Raw genomic sequence first — 26,405 nt, forward strand, 5'->3', positions numbered from 1 at the left:
TTATCAGCAGAAAAACAGAATCAGAGCATTACTTCCATGCTTTCTTAAGTGTAATGATGAATAAAAACAAAAGGCTATATAACTGTTGTTGTTTTTTTATATATGATTTCTTTATTTACAGGGAGGTTTATATTAGCACTATCACATGTGATACTAAACGAATGATAATGAAACATCTTAACAAGTTGCCCAAAGGGAAGCAGATACTGATGTCAGTAGCATTTTATTCAGCCTCTAATCATGGATTGTTGCTCCAAGTTGATGGGATCTTCCTGTCTGGCAAACCCATGATAGTAATTGTCTTCTGGTAGAAACACAGTAACCTTAAACATAAATGCTCCTTGCCTCATCAAAATGAAAACACTCTGATTTGATGACACATTTCTTCAAGAATCATGTCACATGCACACCTCTGTTGTGGTAAATAATATTGAATATCTAATGCAAATCACCACTCAAGGAACATCGCACCGACAGTGACAGTGTGGGTCTTTATTCCTCCCAGTTATTTTCAGCATTCCATTTTCAGTGTGACAATGGAAATTCAGTAGTTTCATTCCCATGCAATATTCCTCTGACGAGCTCATTATTGGGATTGACAGTTAGCTTGATCTAAGTCTTTGATAATGGCCTGCTCTGGAAAACTTATGATCTGACAGTATGGGTTGTCCTCTGTCTACTCTACATTCAATGAACACTTCTTGAATGGCCATCTCTGATGTAGGTGATATTCTGGCACCTTCACTGACACCTTTTCAGACACTAGAGCAACTATACTACACACAGAAAGTTATCTACTTGCGCAAATTCTTGTTAATAAGTATGGGTTTAAACCACTCAGGAAAATTAATTCTTTTTTGCCTTCTTCTGTTTTGCCTGAAAAAGAATTTGGTTGGAGAATATTAGCTACAGCTTAAGTCATGTAAAGCAAGTTAAATAACACACGCTAGAGGACAACATAGTGAAGAATAATATTTTTCACTCTTTTTTTCCAATCTATACATTATACAATGTGAATTTTTTAAGCCTGTTCTGTCTGTATTATTATTGTGGATATCATATAGAGCTTGTCCAATATGAATAACAATTGCATTCACTCCCAATGCGCCCTTACCAGAGTAATTGACCACTTTTTTCAAGTAACTATAAAAGGTCCTCTCATGGTCACTAAACATGATACATAATATGTTACATGTACTTAGATATGAAAAGATGAGAAGAAGTTTGAAGATCTGACAACCTGAGCAAAGAGGTAAACAACATCAGCAAGAATGTCATGACTATTGGGATTTAAAGCTACACTACCAAACGGATGACTTAATTGGAGCCATTTGAATAACTTTAAATGGTGGATAACAAATCTGGACAGGAATAACATCACTTTTGTATGGTAATATAAGCTTCAAAGGTATTACTCATTTGAGTGTCAGCAAAATATTGTGTTTTCCACAATAAACCAAGACAGTAATGAGTGAAAAAGAAGGCTGCCAATGTCATTAATGCATCGAAGAAGTCCTGGTTAATTAAGGATTCCTAATTTTGTATTCATGTGTGAGTTCAAATATTTGAAAAGGTATATCATTTCAATTGAGGTATGATGCACACTTGCCACTGCATTACAAAGTAATGAGTCTCTGTCGTCAATAAATATTTAATATGGCTATTAATTGAGAGGCCAAAATGACAAGACGGGTTTATCAATAAAGCATGACAAGATATGATTTCAGTTATTAGTTCTATCAATTTAAGATTTCAGTTATTATTTCTATCAATCTGACATTTTAAGACCATTTCAGGATTCACAAAACAAAGCATTCATGAAGCTGTGAGTCAGACATGATTACAGCAAATATCTGCAACATTTTTTTCAAAATTATCTTTAAAATTATATAAAAATGTACTGTTAGTATCAAACAGGAAGTGTGCCACCAATAAAAGACTTCATCATTTAAAATTTATATGAACTCAACTATAATATTTGACAAAACCATTAAGACAGTTATTTCATTCCTATCTTTAACTGTCCTTTGTTTAATCTTGAATGAAAAGTATTGATGTGAGAATCTCACCTTCAGGTGTTTGGATCCAGTTCATGTCAATGAAGTATTGAATACAGCTGTGAGCTTCCTTCTCAGTGTAATACGGCACTAGCACAGGGATAAATGGATCCATGCACTCAAAGCCCTACAATCACATGAAAAAGCATGCTTTAGAACTCCTACATATGCTTTGTTTCAATTGGGATGTGAGGAAGTAAATGTTTCAATATTCCAACAGTAAGTATCAATTGTTTTAAAAAAAACCCAAAAAGATCCATATTATGATCTACAACCCATTCTTACGAGGGATTTATGGCAGTGGAACAGCACTCAAGGTAAGTCACTGTAAAGCCTGATCTTCACTTCAAAGCTACAACAGGCAGTGCTTCTTGGCAGGTCAAACAGACATTTTGGGCTTACCTCCTTTCCCAGCAGGTACTTCGGGGTGTAGTGTTCTCTCTGATCATCATTAGCCATGGGATCTACTGTACATACTATCACTCCATTTGTCTACAACAAATTCAATATGTAAATAAGAGTGTTTGAGTGAATGAATAAATAGGGTTTCCTTATCCAATAGTGGTCTCAACAGACAGTTTTCTGCAATTTTGTTTTACTTTGGTTGAGATTCATTCAGATACTTTTCGACTGAAACCCTACAACATAGTCTTCAAATTTTGCCTTTGTTACTCACCCAATCACTTCTGAAAATCTTCTTGAAATTATGTACCAATGATATATTTGAAGTTGGAACCTGCAAAAAGAAAATCATATTACAACTAGACTGAAAAATCTCATGGCATTATCACTATAAACATGAAAAAACATTCTTCATCTTCACCAGCTCTGTAACACGTATGGAAATGAACCAAGACACTGTGTCTCTAGCCTGCTGATGACAGACATGTCCAAAAGGCTTGTGTTATAGATAGCGAAATAAAACTCAAAATAACAATTTAACAGGTAGGATTTATGTTTCATTTGAATTATGAATGGCATGCTTGTGTAACTCAAAACAAAAAATCTAAGTTAAAAATGAATCTCAAATTTCTCAGCCCACAACTACACATGACTTTATAGAAATTTTTCCAGTGGTACGCATTACATGAACTCATGATTATCCAATGTTTCCATGAGAAGGAAACATGAGTATTCTAAATACTATTTCTTAGTCTGCTGTGGACATCTGCAATATGTAATTTTCTGAATAAAACTGATATATTGTACTTATCCTGACACATGCGTATTTGCTTATCTCCTCCCTCTATGTGAAGATAGTGGAACACTTGAAATCCGGTGAAGTTCCCTTCTGCCCATTTCCCGCCACATTGGTCACATGACCAGTCCTGTCATACCATAATACCATAAGCCTGACATACTGGAGAGCCCAAAATTGTAGAGAATACAACATGTCTGAGTGGGGTGGTAGGAAGGGCTTGACATCATGAGTCTGGGTAAGTATAAAATATCAATTTTATTCAAAAATTACATATTTTTCTTTATCCTGACTCGTGCTTATTTGCTTACAGAATTCGATGAAATCAGTGGTGGGTCAGACCACGACAGATTCTGTTGGATGCCCGATAAGTACGTACAGTACTTTCCCCACTTTGGGGAACTGTAACGGCGGTAATTCGATCCTGTTCTTCCAAAGTTCATCCAAACGGGTGGGGATCACATGCAGTTGAACTTCTCTTCTTGTAAAGCAATTGCTGACTGGAACATGATGATATATGGATCAGCTATATGTCAAGATTCCTATCAAGACAAGTTTCAACCCTTCACATCTACAAGTATCTTTCATTACGAGTACCGGCTCATAGTCACTCATGCTAGTCTGTTTGAAATGTGCGCATGGACTCTCAACAAGTCACGTGATAAAGAGTGAGATTTGAGATATAGTAGTTTCTTCCTCCAGCTAGCAACCTTAGCAACTCTTTCTTTATGATGTTCTCATCATACAGTTGCAACCCTTCTTCATGTACAAGTAACTTCTTTGTAAGTACAGGGTCATCATCACTCTTGATAAAAAGGGGTAAGTGAAACTTCATACCTTTGTAGAACCATTAGTTGTTGTGGTACTACAAGTAGCCTAAACTGGTGCATGCCAGCGACATCCTCCATGGTGATATTTCGTAGGTAGTCGTTGACAAACACCATGGATGATCTCAAAAAGCAGCCCTCCATTACCGTTGTCAGCGAGCTATTTCCACATAGAGCAGGTGTTGACCCCAAGGCTCTTACGTCATGTGGATTGGAGACTCTCAGAGGTTCAAGTCATGCTGCTTTGTAGACCCTGTGTATAATGGCTCTCATCCATACTGAGATAGTGTTGCGGGATACATCCATAGGTGTATCAGTAGATAGTGGGATGAATAGGCACTTGGACTTTTGTCTCTTTCACTTAGTTCACTGAACATGTATTTTCAATATGCTCTGACTGGTCATATGATAAATCCTGTGTATCATGTAGACCAAGGACTGTCAATAATGCCGGGATGTGGAATTGTCATATTACATGTCCAGGCAGTTGATTTCGTGCAATAAAATCCCATCGCGGTTCTTGGTGCACAATCTCATGATGATCGTGTCGAATCATGTCCAACTGCAGCCCAGAGCATGTTTCTGACATCTCTTCTGCTGTAGCTATGTTAAGTAGAAACTGGACCCGTGAAGGTCCCCGGGTAGAATAGGCCTTCAGCAACCCATGCTTGCCATAAAAGGCGACTATGCTTGTCGTAAGAGGCGACTAACGGGATCGGGTGGTCAGACTCGCTGACTTGGTTGACACATGTCATCGGTTCCCAATTGCGCAGGTCGATGCTCATGTTGTTGATCACTGGATTGTCTGGTCCAGACTTGATTATTTACAGACCGCTGCCATATAGCTGGAATATTGCTGAGTGCAGCGTAAAACTAAACTCACTCAAGTAGAAACGGCGTTGCGTGTGTCAACAGTTTTTCTGATCTAGAAGCCCGTAAGCGTCGCTGGTTGTTTAAGTACAACAATCAAGTCCCAGGCTTGTGCCTTAAATCTGCATTGTTGGTTTTCCAGATTGAACAAGCGTAGTATGGTGAGTTTTGTCAGCTTGACCCCAGAACTGGTGATCCATTTATCGTTGTATAAGGATCAAGTAGATATACATAGAGCTAAGGTGACTGCCTTCAACGCTCTAGCGGCATATCCTCAATGTTTCAGGCAGGTTTTGATATGATCCATGCATGTATGGATGAGTAGGTTCTCCCATTCTGGGAGTCGCAGTGATGGTTGTCCCAGTCCTTCAATGAGAACTGGAAACCATTCTCTCCCTGGCCAGTAGGCGTGACGAAAGTCAGTTGCAGCATCATCATCATCAATTTATGTTACCGATGACCTTTGGTAGTACAAATGGTGTGCAGATGGACGAGTAGGTTCTTCCATTCTGGAAGTCTCAGTGATGGTTGTCCTTGTTCCTCGATGAGTACTGGAAAACATTCTCTCCCTGGCCAGTAGGCGTGACGAAAGTCAGTTGCAGCATCATCATCATCAATTTATGTTACCGATGACCTTTGGTAGTACAAATGGTGTGCAGATGGACGAGAAGGTGCTCCCATTCTGGGAGTCGCAGTGATGGTTGTCCCAGTCCTTCAATGAGAACTGGAAACCATTCTCTCCCTGGCCAGTAGGCGTGACGAAAGTCAGTTGCAGCATCATCATCATCAATTTATGTTACCGATGACCTTTGGTAGTACAAATGGTGTGCAGATGGACGAGTAGGTTCTTCCATTCTGGAAGTCTCAGTGATGGTTGTCCTTGTTCCTCGATGAGTACTGGAAAACATTCTCTCCCTGGCCAGTAGGCGTGACGAAAGTCAGTTGCTGCATCATCATCATCCATTTTATCTTTTTGACTGTAGTCCATGAAGCGTCAAACGGCAAAAGTTGATATACTGATTCCGCATGCGTTGGTCTAACAGAATAGTTCGCATTCCCCGAATGTGTTCACACAAGCATACATGCTAAACAGCGATGACGACCGGTATCTCAAGTCATAGTGTCCTGACGAAGCATGCAGGAAACCCTTACTGCTGAAATGCTGAAAGTGCTCGAGTGCAGTTGCCAAGTCAGTTGTAGAGTAAATATCTGAGTGCTGAATGGTGGGATGATTCCCTGAAGTCCATAGGAGTCGACATTTGTCGTGGATGTCCAGAAAGATATCATCACTGAACAACTTCACAGAAGAGCTGGTTCATTGTTTCAGTGATAATCTAGTAGTATCTAGTAGTTGGAGACTGGTCTTGGAAGACGTAGATGACTTCAACTTCTTTGGTTGAGATGACATCAGTTCTTACTAGGACCTAGTCTCCATGTTATCCTGATGGCACCCCCAGGGTACATCTGGCGATTCACTATAAGCCTGAATATCAGCAGTAGTTAGCACATGGCTGCCAGATGCAATAAGAATCGAACAGCCAGACATGACTTGAGACAGCCTACATAAAAAGTTTTAGCACGTATTTGAATAGTAAACAAATACCGACAAAATTCTTACCCAGTTCACAGTGAACACTAGAAGAACAAATAATTGTGCAAGTGGTACATAATAATACAGAACAGCCTCAGACAGCCATAACCTACACCAGGAACACGATTTCATCAGTGAAAACGTAATCTCACATGATGAAATACATGTTCAACAACATAAATAATACAGATCAAAGCTGTATACCGCTAATTTTTGTGTAAAGGACCGAAATATAGGGACTCAAATTAACTTCAACCGTCTCATCGGTGATGGAGGAGAGAGTACAATCTTCGCATACAGGGAGGAGATGAGCAAATAAGCATGAGTCAGGTTAAGGAAAAATATCTCAATAATCTTGTATATCCATAACACCACATAAAAACAACATTTCCAAGCCAATACAGTGCTGATACCAATGACATATCTAGCAATGGTACTGTCCTGGCAGACACAGATACACCGGATGGTAGCCGCAGGCACCTCAGCAGGTAAAGAAAAGAGAACCCTACTCAGATCAGTGCTGCACATATCATAAATGCATTCATCTAATCTTCAGCAAAATTGGATCTTGTCTCTTACTATTTCCTTTTCTTCTGTTCTTATTCTAGCTGGAGCCCAAAATGAATTCACTCCATCAACTGCAACCATTACTTTAACCCTGAAAGACAACAGTAAAGAAATATTAAGTGGTTATCCACTCCTTGTGGACATGAAACCCAAATATCATAGTTACTCCTGAAAAAGAAACCATGAAAATTATGCTTATAGATGTTGATAACAAGTAATTACGACAGAGATACTAGCTGATAACAAATATTATATGCAAGAACATTTAAATGTGTAAACTCAACAACCAACACATACTGTATTTCTAATGTAACCCCCGCAGGATAACCAGAAATGTATAAGGTCAAGCATGTGTTGCCAGAACAATTCTAAATTGGATCTTCACAAATGTCAGCTCTTAAAACAAACACTGGGTACTCATAGCATGTGATAAAAAACAACCAAAGCACAAATTTTAAAAACAAACTAAAGATTCTAAAGAAACACTTGCTATAGAATGACTGCCTACTTTTTCTGATTGGCCTGTTGTTTCAGCTCCTTGAGAATCACTCCAACACAGTCAGCTGCAAACTTGATGCGGTTCATACCCTGTTAAAAAAGTAATGTGGTAGTGACACTTCACTATAACACACTTTCAAAGAGTAAAGAAATCTGTACCAAACATGGCTTATTCCTGTGCGTGATACAAAGTTCAGTTACAGCAAAAGGAAAATATATGTTGATCCTGACTTCAAATAAGCAATAATATCCTGACCCTTTGGTACTCACAAATTCCACAATGTCTAGAAGTGGTGTGCCCTCTTCTGCTGATTCACGTTTTGTCCAGTAATAGGAAGACTGAATCTGTTATTAACATAAACTTGGTAGTCTAAATATTGTCATATAACAGGAAGTTACGTGTATGTGAATGGGTTGAGGAATGTAGTTTCATTCAGTAGTCATCAATAGTCCAGCACATCACAATGGTTGGCTGGTTGTCTGGTCCAGACCTCATTATTTACAATCCGCTGCCATATACCTAGATTACTGCTGAGTGAGGAGTAAAACTAAATTCGCTCATTCATTCTCATGTCAAAATAGACATATGACAAAATTTCATAAAATATGAAAAGAACAAAAACAGATCCAAATTAATCATTATATCAGTTGGTTGATTGGTTTGTTAACGCCACACTCAGCAAAATTCCAGCTATATGGCGGGAATCATTATTTCAAAACATTCAGATACAGGATGTATGAACTGGATGTGACACTATAAATACAACGAACAGAAAACATGATACCATGTAGACGGGACGACCCAATCCCTCACCTTGATGTCCTTAAGGAGATGCTTGTTTTGTGACTGGAAATTGAGCAGCCATTCCCCAGCATGGGCAGGGTGATCAATACGACCAGATTTGTGGGATGACGGAGAGATTTCCTTGTATTCTCGGTTCCAAGTAATGGCTGAAGCATTCAAACAAATGTTTGTTTGTTTGTTTGTTTGTTTGTTTATTTATTTATTTATTTATTTATTAGAGAACAAAATTCCAAAAAGATCATATTTCTGTACACATTGTGAGCTTATGCCATGCCAAGTTGTTTCAAAGGAAACAACGAGACCAATGAGCTGACAAAATTGGACAAAGTAAAACCGAAAGTGCAACAGTACCCTAAGTCACCTGGATATGCTGTCAACGGCATAATACATCAAAAGAAACAACCAGCAATTGAAAGTTGCTGCATCAGTAAGGCTCAAATATTTTGTGAATAACCATTCAGGATATGAAACTTGTTTTGGGGAATAAGATTCAAAACTACTTACTACTCTTTCACAATTTACATTGCATTTGAATTTAAAAGGCAGGACAACGAGTAAGTTTAGTTTTACACAGCACTCAGCTGTATTCCAGCTATATGGCAGCAGTCTGGAAATAATAGTCTGAATAATAACAGACAAGTCTGGACCAGACAATCCAGTGATCAACTACATGAGTATTGATCTGAGCAACTGGGAACTGATGATGTGTGTCAAACAAGTCAGCCAGCCTGATCACCCGATCCCATTAGGTGCCTCTTACGACAAACATAGTTGCCTTTTGGGGCAAGCATGCTTTGTTCAAGGCCTAGTCTACTGCTGTTCTTCATGGGTCTGCAGGGTATGGCTGCAACCAAATATTTTATAGGGGCTTCTATGGTGGCCATACAAATAATAAATAAAGATGTCTACAACGAAGTGGGTTGAACAAACATGATGTTTCAGCTTTATTTAGTTTAAATTGTTTTCAGGATGTTTGCAATTGCTATTCAACAGCTAACAACACAAGGTCAGCTGACTAAAAGAAATTTGAATGATGAGTTTAACTCAAAATAATTTTCTAAAAAGATTTATGCAAAATCTTTCTAAAAAAAGAGTGTCAAAACACAGTATCTCCCCAAGATTGTGTCAATAGTTTAAATGTAAAAACAAGGCAGTCCATCAGTAAAAGATTGCCAGAATAGTTCCTATTCAGATATGTTCTGTATATTATCAGTTCATAGCAAAAACTAACTGAAAAACTAATGACCTTCAAATGTAAGCAAAGACAATGTTTATCTCTGAAAATCTGTTGGAGAAGTGTTCACAGACAAATTTTCTTCCATATCAAGAGATATGATTAAAAGAGTGTTAGATGCTGCGACTTTGTGTAGATGACTTTTTTCCCCTTTTCTACCTTGCATGAAATCAGTGGAAAAAGTTGCAAACACTTTGATTTGTCTCCACAAATGTTATAATACAAGAACATGGATGCCTAATTGTATGATCTTCAACAAGCTGAGGATTCAGTAGAAGCACTCACGCCATGGTGCATGTAGAATAACCCACTGGTCCTCTGTGCAGTAGTGCATGATGTGAGCCAAGGACATGGTTCTGCCGCTTCCACGCCGCCCATCTCACCATAATAAGGAATACATCTCCAAACAAACACCATGGGGACATGACACAGCAAAATGTAAATCATGCAGCTATGAGATTTAAATAAGCTGTCCCTCCATCCTGTATGACACATGTATGAAGTAATACGATCAGTATATGGATGACAACTTCTTTCTTACTGTCAAACACGTTTCTGGGCTACTTCTTGCCCCTTCTTCAGGTATATTATATTCACCAACTTCTAAATGCCTCTCAAGAATCTCATGTACAAAGTGTTACACAACTGTACACACTGTACAAGACATGCATGTTGGATATCATATGTGGCTATACATGACTGAATTTAGTATCTCTTTAGCAGTTATTCGTTGTGATCAGGAAGGATACAAAGTACAATTCGGGATGCTGGGAGGTCTAGGTTGAGGTTACGGATGTAGTTCATCACCTCCAGTGCAGGCTCACGAACCATCATACATGCCTCTCCAAATGTCTTCACCTGAAAACGGTATGTACATCATAATGTGTTTATTAAAACAAAAATGCACCATGACACAGATGAACAAACATAAGTAAACACAAAGAAACAATGAAAGTCATTAATGAGATTCTTTGTGATTACCTTATAATATACTAGACAGCAAAAGACACACAACTGCTTTTTTTGTTTTTAAATAGAAGAATAAACATGAATGCTTGACTTTTATGATATTTCATTTTTTCAAAACTTGTGTTTCTTATACTGTTCAGTATACCCTATCAGGTTCTGGAATGTCAATCAACGGCTGGAGGACTGAAACATTTTCCAATTAGCCTCTTCAGGTTAGTCTCAGGATAGGCAGTAGTCTCTACATATCAGGTGAAATTTTTATTACTGGTACCTGCTTCTTGAACTCAAAAGGCAGTGCCCTCTGCATCAAATCCTTGTACACCCCTTGTGGCACTGTGTAATGCTGGCCCTGGTGACTTCCATTGTGTTTCAGCTGAGGAGGAAAGGGAACAGGTGAGTTGCGGATGTGCTACTGGTAAGGAATGAACGAGTGTGAGAATGGGTGGGTGTGCGGATGATTAAGTTACTGTACCTATGAGTCAATGATTGAGTTACTGTTTGGATGAGTGAATGGGTTGCTATATGGATGTCGATGATTGAGTTACTGAATGGATGAGCAAATGTGTTGGTGCATGATCAGTAAATAATTGAGTGACTGTATAAATGAATCAATTATTGAGTTAGTTAATGTATGAGTCCATGATTGAGTTACTGTATGGATGAGTTCATGATTGAGTTACAGTATGGGTGAGTTCATGATTGAGTTACTGTGTGGATGAGTCTATGATTAAGTTACTGTGCGGATGAATGAATGGGTTTCTGTATGGGTAAGTCCATGATTGAGTTACAGTATGGACGAGTCCATGATTGAGTTACAGTATGGACGAGTCCATGATTGAGTTACAGTATGGACGGGTCCATGATTGAGTTACAGTATGGACGAGTCCATGATTGAGTTAAAGTATTGACGAGTCCATGATTGAGTTACAGTATTGACGAGTCCATGATTGAGTTACAGTATGGACGAGTCCATGATTGAGTTACAATGTTGATGAGTGAATGGGAAAGTGAACAGGTGAGAGAAAAAAGTAGTATGATGATTGACCATAATATTTAAAATAACCTAGATGTACTTGGTCTAGTATTCACAGTTTTTATCTACTCCATCATTCTCATTGATATCGCTATGTATATAAGTGAATTCCAACACAAATTTATCATTGTTGGTTATAGCTGGACCAGTTTCAGATTTGCCCAGTTTGATAAACTTTGAAAAATGCCTGTTTTCTTAGGAGAAGTAACAGGCACCAAGTTGAACCAAATCAAACAACTGTCACAAGCAATTTGGGAGAAAAGCATGACTTTTTTCACACAGAGGCTACAACTGTTGGTCAGCTGTTTTCATGAAGTGCACAATGTGAGTGAGAAATGTTTTATGAAACTTTTAGCTATATTCCAGGACTATCAGAGCTAGGGACACCAGAAAGAGGCTTCACACATTGTATACGGTATGGGAAGTAAATGCTGTAACCATTAAAGTACTGTCAGAAACACAAAATATACTGTAACCACTAAAGTACTGTCAGAAACACAAAAAAATGCTGTAACCACTAAAGAACTGTCAGAAACACAAAAAATACTGTAACCCTAAAGTACTGTCAAAAACACAAAAATTCTGTAACCACTAAACAAATGTCAGAAACACTAAAAATACTGCAACCACTAAAGGACTGTTGGAAACACAAAATATGAGAGCAAGTGACTTAAATGAACATTTTGTCAGTGGTGTAACAAACTGTAACGGTTTTCCCATGTCATACCACTGACAGTTACATCACTGACCTATTCCCACTCTTGTGACCTTTATAACAATTAATGCTCCCTAACCACTCACCAGATGGCATAAATGTTGATATTTCATTAACTTTGATTTACTTTAAATAAACAATGTCATGAAAAACTACATATGAATAAGTAATCAGTGTTACACATCTGGCCCGATAAAAAGTTATGATACAAAGCAGACTCACCAACAACATCAAATCTCAACACCAAAATAAATTTCAGCCTCCACAAAAACTTCTGCCAGGAGGAGGAAGTCATAAGCGACAAGTCCAGTTGGTATTTCATATTTTACTCAAGGGAGATAATTACTAATGTCACAAGTTTATCTTCGTTACAAGACTGACTGTGACATTTTGGACATTCATTGTGTCCATTGTAATTATGAGATTTAAATTTTTTTTTCAATATTTCAGGCAGGAATGTCTTTTTAATATTGGTATTTCAATTTATATCTTTAAAAAGTATATATAAATGGCCTGGAATGTAATCTTGTTGTCCTACCACAGTAATGTCGCTGACAAAGGTTTTTCCTCCAAAATGATGTCAAAAACCTCAATTTGTCCCAAAAATAACAAACAGGTACAACATTTTAAATCATAATGAGGAACAAAATACTTTTTTCTTGGATATGATTTTTGAACAAAAAAAATTAAAAAATGACATAATATTTTCATAGCACTGCTAATGACCAAACGTTGGGAAAATTTTGAGAATGACCCATTAATTGTCTCAAAATATTTAGATGGAATGACCACCCAAGACTGGACATTATTTGTAACCAGTTATGACATGCCGCTTACTTCCCTTGTAGTATTATCTTATCTTAGCTAATGGCAACATTTCTGGTAGGGATAAGAAAATCCAATTCTACCTTCATACCTTGCATATAGGTAAACAAGCCCTGTGTGCTTAAATAGTAGATGCACATGTTTTTCATATGAACCTTAGCCATTTTGTTTTAATATCTAAAGTACTGTTGGAAATAGCAAAAAAACACTGTTTCTAGGCTGTTACTCTGTATCCCTCAAATTTACGTTGATGCAAATTGGATATGTCGAAATACCTCACTTGCATCTGACTGAGCTTTCAGTGGGATGCGCATGTGGATATAAAAAAAGCATGTGTAATTGTAAAATCAGACAAACAAAAACAGACAAATAGCTGCTGAAAACAATAGATCAGTCTATAGATGGCAATAAGGTCACTCAGCCAGGTATGATGACAGAAAGTCAACTCACCTGGCTTGAAATGCATGCGGTGCCTACTGGCACATCAGGGCCATCTCAAAGATATTTTGTGCTTTTTCATGTGTATTGAATATGTCTCATCTATTGATTAAGATATTACATGTCTTTCTTTCATGAAGTTTATGTTAAGATATGTAAAAGAATATGATACCTGATACCCATAGAGAAGCATCATATTAAATGTCTCAAAATATATAGGTGGCATGACCACCCGAAGATCAACCAGACTGGATGTTGTTATATTTGTTAGAACATGCCGTGCACTTCCATACTTAATTTCCCCTATGGCATTATCATATCTTAGCTGATTTCTCTATCCCCCCTGCTCAACCCAAACCATCGTCTGCAACACCTGACCTGGTTTTGTTTTTGAGATGGCCCCTCCTAGCTGTTTGTTTTTATAGTTATACTGAGACTCCATGGAAGCAACATCCTTAATAGTTTCAGCACTAAAGTTATTCATTTCTATATCATCTATCATTTACAATGAAGCTAAGACTAATTTCAGAATGGACATTTAAAAAAGGTCCTTTGCCATACAATATCATCTCACACTAATTTGCATAAAGCCATGGTGTGTTCCAAAAGACTTGAGGAAAAAACACTCATTTCTGCACTTATCTCTCCTCACTGAAGTCGTTTTACAAAGTTTCCTATTTCCCTGTAACCAAGACTGTACTTGGTTTAACAAATGTTTCACACTTTCACATATGAACTACATAAATTGTACATATAAATGTAAAAAAACCCAAACATCTTTCATCTTTTTCCAACAGTACATTAATCTACCTCACTGTCCATGCCCAGTGTGAAGTTAAATATTAAAACATTCTCCTTTCAACTGGCCATTTTTTTCAGTACAATTCAAGTCACCACATTCTCTCTGCATTCAACACATAAGAATGGAAGCAAGACAGTACAATTTATAAAAGGATTTCAAAAATCATATAATCGAAGAAAAATGTATTTTGTTCCTCATAATCATATAACATGTTGTACCTGTTTGTTATTTTAGGGACAAAAACAAGAGGACAGGATTGGTGAGGAATGTTCATTGTTGGAGACACTGTTCCATTAACTTATTAACCGCTTACTATTTACATGAGTTTTCTTACCTGTGATTTGGCTCAACACTTTTGAAATAAAAGTCAGCCATGACAAGGGATTTACAAGACACAACTTTGTGTATCCTATACACACAAAAATTGACAACAGACGCAAAGACATAGATTAGCATGTCCACAAGGACGCAGAAAAAGTCCAACTACTTTTTATAAAATGTTGATCAAGTTATCATAGAGTCTGCCGGGTCATGATATTAATTGCAGTTTAATTTCTGTGATGATCATGATACACACAATGATGGTATGAATGATAATATTTAAGTGTCTGGGACCCCAACTTTGCAGTCCAGGACCCCTGAAAATTGACAGTCTGAGTGTCTTGGACTCCAGTTTTGTAGTCCAGGACCCCTGAAAATTGAGAGCATTAGTCCCAGGGAACCTCAGTTGCAGGACTCAAGGTAAATCCCTGCATGATCAATGAGAATTCTGCCAATTTGAGTGAAATGTCTTAACTTTGTGTTTTCTTACAGTACTGCCCACTTCCTGGGCAGAGCATTCACTTAGTTGTGTCTTTCATTGTGTCACCTTGACGAAACATAGACGTTAATGTTGGTTGCGAACATGACAACATTAGCATCTTTCCCGGTGGCATGTCGACTGCTGTATTACAATAACATGACAGAAACCTAGGTCACATGAAAACTTGCTTCTGACTGGCTGCTTATTTACTGTCAGTCAATCAGCTGTCGCGTTTTGAAGAAAATGGTTCTTTTTAGAGTGAGTGAGTTTAGTTTTACGCCACACTCAGCAATATTCCAGCTATATGGCGGCGGTCTGTACATAATCGAGTCTGGACCAGACAATCCAGTGATCAGCAGCAGGAGCATCGATCTGCACAACTGGGAACAGATGACAAGTCAGCGAGTCTGACCACCCGATCCCATTAGTCGCCTTTTACGACAAGTATGGGTTGCTGAAGGCCTATTCTATCCCGGGACCTTCACGGGTCGGTTCTTTTTAGATACGTCTTTATGCATGAGTATGTAGATGGACTGACGAGATTTCTTTGATTGTGTACACATTATTAGCAATCCTTATTTCGTATCAGTGATAATGCCTCTCCACAAAAACAATACATAAGTGTTTCATCTTGGATGCACATGCTAAAAAGTATGAGTCCAGCCAGGATTTAATGCATCAGAGATGCAGGACATGGTGGTAGATTGATTCCTGGAATTGGTATGTATTTTGTGACGACCATGGTTGCACAAAGTAAACACAGCTCTATTACATATTGAAAGAACTAAATAGGATCAGAGACAGTTCACATAATGTACATACTGGGTTGTTCTCAGAGGTTCGACACATTGGCTTGATCCTCTTATGGTTATCATTGAGTGGAACTTCAGCTTGATCAACAAGGCTGGAAAAAAGGTGTGCTTGACCATCATATGTAGGCCTTAAAGATAGCTGTCGCAATGCTGACTGCAATGTTTTCCTGGATGTTGGGCGACACATGCACCTAGAACCTGTCAGAGCCCCTGGAACACAGAAGGATAGAGAGTTTGAAATACACACTTTCATGAATACTATATTTGGCTCAGACAAATAAGAATCCATTGAAAATTGTACTAAGTGATAATTGTCTAATTTTACGTCACTCTTAGCAATATTCCTGCCATATGAGCATGATGAGGGCAGGGGACGGAGACACCTGAAGTGGGCTTCACACATTGTTGGGAATCCAACTGGTTCTTTGGCATGACAAGCAGATGCTTTAACCAGTAGACTACCCCACCTCCTTTTGTTGGGCTAGAATGCAGTTTATAGGATACAGCACCAGCCATCCACCACCCTTTACGATCCTCAGGGTTACGGTTATGGACACTTTACGATTTTTAGGGTTGAGGCTAGGGCTTGGGGTTAGGGCCTGGGGAGCACCTTTAGAATTCAGCACCACAATTTCTCGTGAGGACGTTCCCAGCCGAAGGTCACATGTCAGTGAGACAGGCAACCAGTTTGAGACAACCTGTCGGACGTGAACCCGCGACCTTCGGATTGTTAGGCTGACAGCTAACCGACTGAACTACGTCCACATTGTTGCACAATGTGCAAATTTAGCTAGTCATTCCTGTGATGTCATGGAAATGAACAGAAAGAGTCGAAAAGGTTGCGGACAATTACGAAGGTTACGGGTGCCTCGTGCTTTCAATCTACTGATGGTTGCTGAATGGTCCCGATATCATTTGGCACGATCGTCCTATTCCGTAATCTACAAGATACCATGTTGTGTTGAATGAGCCCATATGGTTCGAACTGAAAACGGTTGTTGACATCAGGCGTCAGACGTTGATTTCATGGTGCATGCATGAATGACGTGCTTGTATAAAAATCATTGTGTGCTTTCGTGACAGAAAAAAGTTGTAGAGAACCCAGTAAGGATAATGTGGATCGCGCTAAGGAATGTGTGAGACATGGGCATATTTGGTGATGGCACGAGGGTGAGTTAGACTTCGAATCATTATTGAAAATATGTAGATCAAGAGGTGAAAGTTGCTGGAGGCTGATTTCCATCACCCCTAAATTTCGACATTAAACCACTTCATCGTTTATTTAACTTTTGATGTTTTTGGTCTCCCGTTTTTCTTTGTGAACAAAGTATTAAAAATGTAAAAGGAAAACAACTGGTACTAATGCATTTACCTATTATATTGGATTAAGTCCCTTACCATAACCCTAAACCCTAACCTTTGGAATAATTTTAATAAATAGAATATGCTCACTGAACCGGCACAAAAATGGCTGACGTATTCAGTGTAATGAATTCTTACCACCTTGAAAAATAAATATTTCCTTGTAATGATGCAAATTACTGAATGACAAAAATATGTATGTATATTAGTTTACAGTTATAATTCCTTTGATCCAAATAGTTACGTTTGAAACCGAAATATGTAATATATTTAGATTATTTTAATTGACCAAAACTGCGAATTATAAAACATGGCACAATGTGACCTATGTAAGTCATTCTTACTAAAATTTAAAAATACAAAATATATAAATACACAAAATATAACACATCAGCACCTCTTAATACAAAGAAATATGAGCATATTAGTCAAAAAAGAAAAAATAATTAAAACTGGTGCTTGTGAAAAATTGCGCATGACATGGCTGGTAGAGATAAAACATCAGTGAGCGGAGCTTATGTGCACTCGCTGAGCTAGACGACCTTGTTGCTATGCCAGCGTCATAAGGCATTGTTTCAAGAACGTGCTTTTGAACAAAATCACTTGCAATTATGTAAAATAGTATTATGACATGTTTTTAAAGTTTGTGGAGCTGTATTCTAAAGGTAGATTTTTCCCTTTCCTATCTTTAGGGAGCGCTAATTAAGGTGAACCAGTGCACCAGGTAAAGTGCAGTACTCTCCTTTGTTGTCATTAGTGAGTAGCATATGAGGACTACAATTCCAAAGCAGTTGTAAACATTTTGGTTTCCTTAACGCATGACTTACAAACTCCCCAAGAGTGTATGCTACGTGGTAACAAAGATGAATCTAATAATGTCGTTCATTGTCCAAAACATGCTCAGAAGTAGATAGGGGGTCGCGTATTGAATAAACATGCTTTCACGTGAACTAAGAAAATTAACAACCAGAAATAAGTTGGGCAATCCTATAAAACCATAAATCGTTGTTGATAGCTTGCGTTATAATAAGCGTTGGAAACGTTATTTTCCGAATGTGTTTTGGCATTGGTTCATGTGTGCGTAGGCTTTGGACCTGGCTTTGTAATCAAGTGATCAATGACTTCAATTTCGAACCGAGATTTCGAAATGATTCATGGTGGTCGAAAACTGAACAAACAAGCAGTATGATGCGTTTCATACTCCTCAACGTGAAATAGCCTAACTTGACTGTTGACTTCCACTGAGGTGAAGCTTGTGGGAAAATCGCACGGCGTGGTTTAATTCACTTGAAAACATGCCATCATCACAGCAATTAGCGATGCCTGACCTTTCCACACTTTAACAAGCATCTGCCTGGAGGCATCCATGTTTAATAGTGCATTGTGGGAGTTACCCGACAGATTTTATTGCTTTTGTCCAAGCCGTATAACCACATTTTGACATAATTTCTTTTTTAAATGCTACGTACAGTGATTACAAATACATCGCTTTTTTGTATTCGTAAATATCGCAAGATTTGCATATGAACACCAAAACAACCTTTAAGAGACCCGACAGGAAATTCGGATGTGGGTCTACTATCAAGGCAGCCCAAGGAGTAAAAGAATCGCAGGATACAGGTATAGTTTATTCACGGAAGCAATTTGTACAGGAAAGATTACAAATTGGTTAGAAAAACGATGTGACATGTTATTTTAGTAAACTTCTTACTTTTATTTTCAACACTTGTTGTTCTCCCTTCGAACCTCCAAACCTCAGACGCCATATTTTCTGTGTGAACTATGGCGTAGAAGAGATGTGTATTAGAAATACGATTATCTGAATATTTTGTTATCGATGATACTTACTTTGATAAATTCTACAGGTAAGCTATGCATTTGATTGTTTTGACCATATTATCTCGTTAGTACGTCACATATTGCATGGATAATCGCATTATTTATGTGTGATTTTGGCGCGTACCTTGTTGCAAATTACAACTGGAGAAGTAGCGATGTCTCAGCTTTTAAGCAGATATGTTCAAGCTGCCGAGTGCTATATTAGTCAGTGCATCTTTCCAACGCACATGTCTTACGACTGTTTACCATTCTTAACAAACAGAGTAGAGTATGCAGACATCACAACTTCATCTCACTCTCGCGCGAACCATGCCTCAGAAAGCGGAAGAACTCTTCTTTTTTTCGTTTGTTGTGACTCGGGTTAGAAGAGCCTTGCAGCGTTTGTACTCAATACTGTTGCATCTTTCATGTGATGTATGTGGGCTTGGCGTCATTTTGCTTATGGTTAAAAATGTTATGTTAGTTGTTAAATCATATTTTGAAATTAATTGTGATTGGATTCATAAGCACATCGTTTGAAATTTTAGGCTTCACCTATATCCACTTTGCCTAACGGTTCAGTTTGTCTAACATTGATCACCAAACAACCATTTGCATTGGTCAGTGATAATTTTCATTAAATGTATCTCTGACATTACACATTTATGAGTGTAGCATGACTACTGTGTCTTTGACAGCATGGGGAAACGTGCCTTACTGTCAATGTGATATCTGGTCTTTCTGTTCAGTAAACTTACAGTGACAGTCTGAACCATTCTATACATTCTGATGATGATTTCTGCTGCAGATTTCATATATTTGTGTTACTTGTGGATTACACACATACCACATGGGGGTTATTGGAATTAAAGATTCAGAAACATAGTTATTTGTTTTTGTTCCAGTATATATGTCAACACTTTTGTACAAAAAGGACTGCATGTAAACATGTTTATCTAGGTGTCACACTGACTTTGGTGTCAGGGGTCTGTTGAGTGTAAAGGTTGATCATCTTGAAAAGGAGGAGATACATATCTTGAATATTCAAGCATTGACAGTCAAACGCATGGAGCATTGTTTATGAAAAATTATCAAAAGGGTTTGAACTTGCCTCTGCATTTCTATTCTTTGCCCGCAAGTACATAATGTAGGGTTCATACTTTGTGGATGGCAAAATAGTCAATGATCTGTGTTCTACTGAGACCTACTGCATTTCCATTCTTTGCCCGCAAGTACATAATGTAGGGTTCATACTTTGTTGATGGCAAAACAGTCAATGATCTGTGTTCTACTGAGACCTTTAATCATCCAAGGTGGTCTTATGATAATCCATATATTGAGAAGGAAAGATAAATACATTGATGAGAAACTCAGAGAATGTTGAACCCATGCTTTGTTTACAGACATGTCAGCACTGAATGTTAAGTGGCAGGTCTGGCATGTGAAACATATCTGCATCCCAAAATATATTGAATCTCTTGCAGAGTAATGTGGTGTGGTGTTTGTTACATTGCAAAACAAGCTATCTTTTAAGACTTTGGCAATTACCAAGGTTATTATGCATAGGTACGTGAACATTTTCTTTTATCATGTCAGTTCCCTGTCTTTTGATCCCCAAAATATAACTAAGTTAAAGTACAAATTTGTAAGGATCAATTTGTATGGAATAGGAAATTGAGTCTATTGTACTCCAATTCGATGTTCATATGAGTGTGTTTGTAAGTATTTGTGTTGCATGATTGAAAATCATTTTTGTTTTGTTTTTAAACTGACACAAAATCTCATTCAGCCATCCTGTGAAAATGGTAGTATTTTCTTTTGAAACTAATGTAAAGGACTCGTGTAAACCTATATTTTGACTGATGTAAGGCCCTCAAATGCATCAAGTCAGTGGGGACACCTATCACTGAAAACAGTTCAGAAGCCTAAACTAGTCATCTAGCATGACCTTTGTGGATATTCATCAGATGTAAGGTGACAAAAAGGCTGCTTCACTTAATCCAGAAAAATCTGAGCCAAGCCAGTTATATTTGTTGTACAGTTGTAATTGCTTCTAGACGACACCAGGGGGTGTCAAGACCTCTTTTTGTCTTGACAAGAATAAACTGCGATGGTCTCAGAACATTATAAATGTGACCATCATATTGTTTGCATGTAGTGTGGGGTTTAGCAAATATGTTGGTACTCTATGTCGAAACAAATGCCAGTTGACATTACAGGAATAGACACTTTTTGTCATACATTTTTTTTGCCTATCAGAACAGTGGTTCGTCTGAAATAAGTAGATTTTTGAAGGCAAGACAGTCTCTAGCTTTTTGCTAAAATATGAAACTATTGCTATGTGTATCCCCAGCTAATGACAGACAGTATTTATTCAGTAAACACCCTCTCCCATAATACAGTCAGAATGACATTGTCTCTAGTAGGTGTGCAGAACAACTTTGCAGCCCTATGTCCTGTGGTTGTGTTGACCGTAAAGTTTTTGAGTTTGAAAGTTAGTAAAGCAAACAGTGTGTTACAAGTTATGTTTTCAAATTATATGCTTATTGTTTCAGTTTGATTGGCTAGTGAAAAGTGACTGTAATCCTGGACGGGAAGCCACGGGGCACGGGGCTAGAGCTGGGGGAGAATGAGTGAAGTTGATAAGGAAGGGTATGCAGAAGAAGACAGTACTGATAGCTCCTCCAGCGGCGAATCAGGATCTGAAACTGATGCCAGTGAAAGCCATGACAAACAGTTCTCAATTCAAGAGACTAACTTTGATCAAGGCCAACTGAAGCTGAAAATAACCTGTACTGGACGCAAGAAGAGCTCCACCTCTTCGCTAAACCCATCGTCTCCCTTGGATATAGATGGTGATGAAGAAGATGAAGAAGAATTACACCAAACTGTTAGGAACAAAGATAATGAGTCGGCACTTTTGACAGAGAAAAGTGACCGACAAGAACCAACTCAGGTGATCATGTTACCTAATTTATTAGAATAATTTTTGTCTGAATAGAATTTATTACTGTAGTATCACTGTTAAACAAGAATGTGAGTCAACTTATTTGAATACCTTATTTTTTAATTCATGTCTATTTATTTGTGAAGGGTTTGGTTATTGGTGGATGCAAATCTAAATCTTGGTTGTATATATATGTTCCCCTTTGCTGCAGAGTTCTAGCATAGCCACATCACTACCAACTGCAAAGGCATCCACAGATACATCCTTGATGAAATCCACTTCAGACGAGAGTCCCACTACATCATTGGAGAACTATACCTCATCAGAAAAGAGCAGAACTGTTCAATCAAAGTGTGTCAACAGTGCAGTATGTAAATCACCTGTTAAGAAAGCTGATAAACCAAAGACTACACAGCTTGCTTCCACAGGCTCAAAACCACAAAGCACCGTTGAACCAGCCACTGATCCCAGTAAGTTTTATTCTGATTCTGAGAAGGAATTTTCTGGAGATACCACAGACACTGAGTCAAGACATAATGATTCAGCCAGCATTCAAAGCAGCTCTCACCCCAGCTACATATCAACTGATGAAGATGCTGATGACAAACATCAAAAGAAAGCAAAACGGGTGAGAACTGTTGCTGAACACCACGAACAACTGCTTAAATTAGACACCATGTCTAATGTGTCACCAGATAGTGGTATTCAGTCTATTGCTGGTTCTCCATCGGGAAATGATTCCCCCAATTCCGTTATTCTTGGGGAAACCCATGCTATTGATTCCCATGTGCAGGAACAACACAAGGTGGATAATTCCCAGGAACTTCTGCCACCACCACCCCCTCCTCCTCCTCCACCACAACCAAGCACTGCAAGAGAGTTGCCCATGACGGAGACAAGCAAACAGCATGACAGTAAGGAAGAAGAAAGTTTGAGTGTGCACCCAAAGAAAAGCTATTCAGATATGTTCTTCATGCCTTCATTTTCTACAGGAAAAAAGAAACGAGGCAGGCCACCCAAAAAGAAATATGCCAATATGCTTCACAGAAAGAGTAAACTTTATGACAATATCCCAGACAGTAGTACAGCCATCGAACAAAACCAGAATCAGTCTATGACTCTGGATGAGTTAGAAATATCGCATTCAGTGAGCAAATTTGGAAAGAAGAATGAATCGTTGGACAGGAATATATTTGACAAAATGCCAGTGCAACCAGCTGTTGAGGCAAGAGGTAAAAGACCTTACACAAAGAGGAAGTATAAGGTACCAAAAAGTGAAATTCCTGTTGAAAATAAAGTGCAGAAAAAGGTCGGGAGAAAAAAGAAAATTAGAGATGATGATACTTCTTCAACTTTGAAGAAGAAAAGGGCTCTTCAGAAACTTGCAAAGGCAAGTGGAAAACAATCGCTGTTTGAGCAGTCATTTGAAAACATGGGTGCTCCACTCTTTATGAACCACACACTGCCATCAAGTTTGCAGGAATCCCAGGTCCAAGTGCCAGTGAAAAGAGGACCTGGTAGGCCGAAAGGTTCTGGAAAAAAATCTGCTCTGAAACAAAATAAACAGGTTGTGAAACAGCTAGGTGTTCCTGGTAGGAGGGGGAGACGGCCTGGCCCGAAGAAGTCAGTTCTTCAAAGTCCAAAAGTTTTCAGTAAACCAGTACTTGGCAAAGATGGTCAGCCTAAACGTAAGAGGGGTAGACCTCGAAAGTACCCTCTACCAATTCAAAGTGGACCCAGTGCTGCTACTATTGAAAAAGCACTAGCTGCCTTGACAAGCCAATTAACAAAAGATAAGGATCATGTTCAACGATCACCGGTTGAAAATGAGTTTACATCACTCATACAGAGTGTTCAAGATTCTATCAACTCCCAGTTTCCTGGGGTTGAAAGTGATCATGAAGAAATAACTGACTTCAATGTTGAAGACAATCTCAATGACATTGAGCCCACACTTACCACCAACAGTGACTTTCAAGAGCCCAAACCACAAAAAGTAGTCCCCAAAATCAGAAAGCCTAAACTTCATGTTATGATGAGGAAAAGTACAAGGGGTAGACGTAAAAAGGTGAAAGCTAATATTGTAAAGAAATCGTTTACACCTTCTTTCTTGAGAAGTTCAAGTAGTACATTTGTGTCAAAGTTCCAGCAGGCAAGTGTTTCATCTAGTATTTCATCATCAAACAGTTCATCTTTCAAAGGGGAGTACCTTTTCAGGGGATTTCACACTAAAATACCAAAGGCAACATCAGGCATTGGACTTTTGTCTGTGAGTTCATTCAGGACACATGACGAAAATGATGAATTGGGCAGATCTGGTGATAAAAACAGAAAAAGGAAAAAGAAATTGTTATATTTTAAGTCAAAGCATAGAAACATTGTAGATCCTGTTTTTCTTGCAAATATGGATTGTTTGATCAATGAGTTAGAAAACATGGCTATTTCAGAACAAAGGGGTGATACATTTATTCGAGTAAGACCTGGAGAAGTCTTGTTACCAAGCATATTTAGATTAACAAAAATAAATGTGAAAAAGAAGAAGAAAGACAAGTTAATATTGGAGAAAACCGTCAAAAAACTCAAATCGAAGAAAGATCAAACATTGAAAGAACATAGTATTCCTGTCTTAAAGGAAAAAATGAAAATGTCTCGAAAAAGGAGTATATCAGAAGATTCTGGTCCGCCTGTGTTGGAGTGCCAAGTTCCCAGCCAGCAGTGTTTGCCTCCAAAGAAAAGACACAAGTTGATGAACTTGTTCTCAAGTCAGACTGCACCCACATTAGAACCCATTGGCAGTAGTGAACAGAGTCCGCCATTGCCAGTGCCTGAAAAGAGAAAAGTTGGAAGACCACGGAAACACCCTCCTCCAACACCCAAGCCATCTGTATCTAACACTGGTAAGCAATAATGTTTTGTCATCTCTGTTATAAAATGAAAAGGACTGAGTCAGTTGTCATTTCTTTATGGGAATGTTTGCAGTAGTGTTCAGTGTGACCTGGTCTGTGAGGAACCTCAGCAACCTTGTCTTGTACATTGCGCCCAAATGAATCTGGTGGTCAGGCTTGCTTATGGTGATCTCATAGACACTATTACAGTATATCCTAGTCGCTAAGAAATTGCTGAAAATATCAATGACTAGTTTATCTGATCCAGACTTGACTATTTACAGTATGCACTACAGAAGCGTTGAGTTGGTTGATATTTATTGTCGCACCAAGCCAACTGCATGTCGTCATTGTGTTTGCCCGCACTGAAAGTAGAAATAGTCCTAGCCGCTGGTGCTCTGTGACCCCATCAAGCACAGTGGTATCATTTTGAAAACACAGCAGAGTTGCATTTCTTGGAGCAAAGAGTTTTTTATTATGATTCTTCAGCAATCAATGTTAATGCTTTTGGACAATTTGCACATAGACTTCTGTTTTGCACTCCTGAGCAAAGCTGAAGGCCAGAGTGTTAGAACAGCAACAGAGGCCCAGACAGTGATTGAAATTATTTTTCAACTCAACCTGACAGCCGGGCTGGTGGCCCATAAATATTGCCTGCCCATCTTGAAAGTTGCCTGCCCACCTTTTTAGCTTACTTTTTTGCAATAACTTACAAAAGCCCCGCCATTTTGTAACAAGTACAAACGAGTAAGTAACCCTGTCTTTGATTGGATGTTATTGAACCATGTGACTAAGATATCCAATCATAGCGTAGCTTACTAAGCCAGCCAGTTTTAGTGTCGTATTGCTATCTTCACTGGTTGAAGAGTTTTTCATGTATAATTATGGAATATACTCGTAGCTTTCATTTATCTTTCTTAAATGAAAATCTGACATAAAATGGAATGATCGACCTGAGAGCGAACTGAAAGTAGGTCAACCTTAAAAATTTCAGCCAGACAAGCGGGTTGGTGGAGAGAATTTCCAGGCAGCCCGACTCAAAATTTACCGGCCACGGGCAGTCGGACAGGCAGTTATTTCAATCACTGGGCCCAGATAAACTACATATTTGGGTAAAATATGTGTAGAAAATTTCCAATTTACGCTTTAATTCTTATATACCAATAACGCATTGAAAATGTTAAATACACTCAAGATGTAAAACGTACAGAATATATATATCAGAATCGCTTGCGTAATGAAAAAGACATGAAGTTGTACTGTTAGTATAGGACTAGTGTAATTTCATTATATTTAGATTGATTTTGATAAGGTCAGTATGTCAGTAAACGTAGTGACATAGTTAGGTTA

General features: G+C 38.3%; 2 protein-coding genes across 3 annotated transcripts in view; one reads left to right on the forward strand and one right to left on the reverse strand.

Moving 5' to 3' along the window:
• Positions 1-79: 79 nt before the first annotated feature.
• On the reverse strand, positions 80-18,787 carry LOC137277786 (small ribosomal subunit protein mS29-like). 2 transcript variants are annotated; one of them, XM_067809714.1, is made up of 13 exons: positions 18,734-18,787; positions 16,054-16,253; positions 10,888-10,989; positions 10,397-10,505; positions 9,933-10,025; positions 8,423-8,559; positions 7,879-7,953; positions 7,619-7,698; positions 7,123-7,201; positions 2,734-2,793; positions 2,460-2,549; positions 2,070-2,184; positions 80-876 (listed from the first exon to the last, which is right to left on the reverse strand). In XM_067809714.1, the coding sequence occupies exons 1-13, from the start codon at positions 18,771-18,773 to the stop codon at positions 791-793; spliced, it is 1,266 nt and encodes a 421-aa protein (XP_067665815.1). In that variant the 5' UTR covers positions 18,774-18,787; the 3' UTR covers positions 80-790. The 2 variants fall into 2 exon arrangements, with proteins under 2 accessions (XP_067665815.1, XP_067665816.1); XM_067809715.1 differs by having other exon boundaries at positions 18,607-18,783.
• A 368-nt stretch (positions 18,788-19,155) lies between these two features.
• LOC137277783 (histone-lysine N-methyltransferase ASH1L-like) overlaps positions 19,156-26,405 on the forward strand; it is a 50,237-nt gene continuing 42,987 nt past the window's right edge. The window contains exons 1-3 of the mRNA XM_067809711.1: positions 19,156-19,270; positions 21,779-22,179; positions 22,382-25,067. Of these exons, the coding sequence (XP_067665812.1) occupies positions 21,853-22,179; positions 22,382-25,067 (3,013 nt within the window). The 5' untranslated portion in view covers positions 19,156-19,270; positions 21,779-21,852. The remainder of the gene's footprint in view (positions 19,271-21,778; positions 22,180-22,381; positions 25,068-26,405) is intronic.

The sequence above is a fragment of the Haliotis asinina genome, chromosome 3, assembly GCF_037392515.1.
Source record: "Haliotis asinina isolate JCU_RB_2024 chromosome 3, JCU_Hal_asi_v2, whole genome shotgun sequence".
Classification (NCBI taxonomy): domain Eukaryota; kingdom Metazoa; phylum Mollusca; class Gastropoda; order Lepetellida; family Haliotidae; genus Haliotis; species Haliotis asinina.

Excerpts from the sequence above, each read along its gene's own strand:
- LOC137277786 (XM_067809714.1), bottom strand. The coding sequence starts at position 18,773 with ATGGATGCCTCCAGGCAGATGCTTGTTAAAGTGTGGAAAG. Across the intron at positions 16,254-18,733 it reads GCTTGTTAAAGTGTGGAAAG|GGGCTCTGACAGGTTCTAGG; the intron begins GTCAGGCATCGC and ends TCTGTGTTCCAG. Across the intron at positions 10,990-16,053 it reads GAACCTCTGAGAACAACCCA|CTGAAACACAATGGAAGTCA; the intron begins GTATGTACATTA and ends TTTCCTCCTCAG.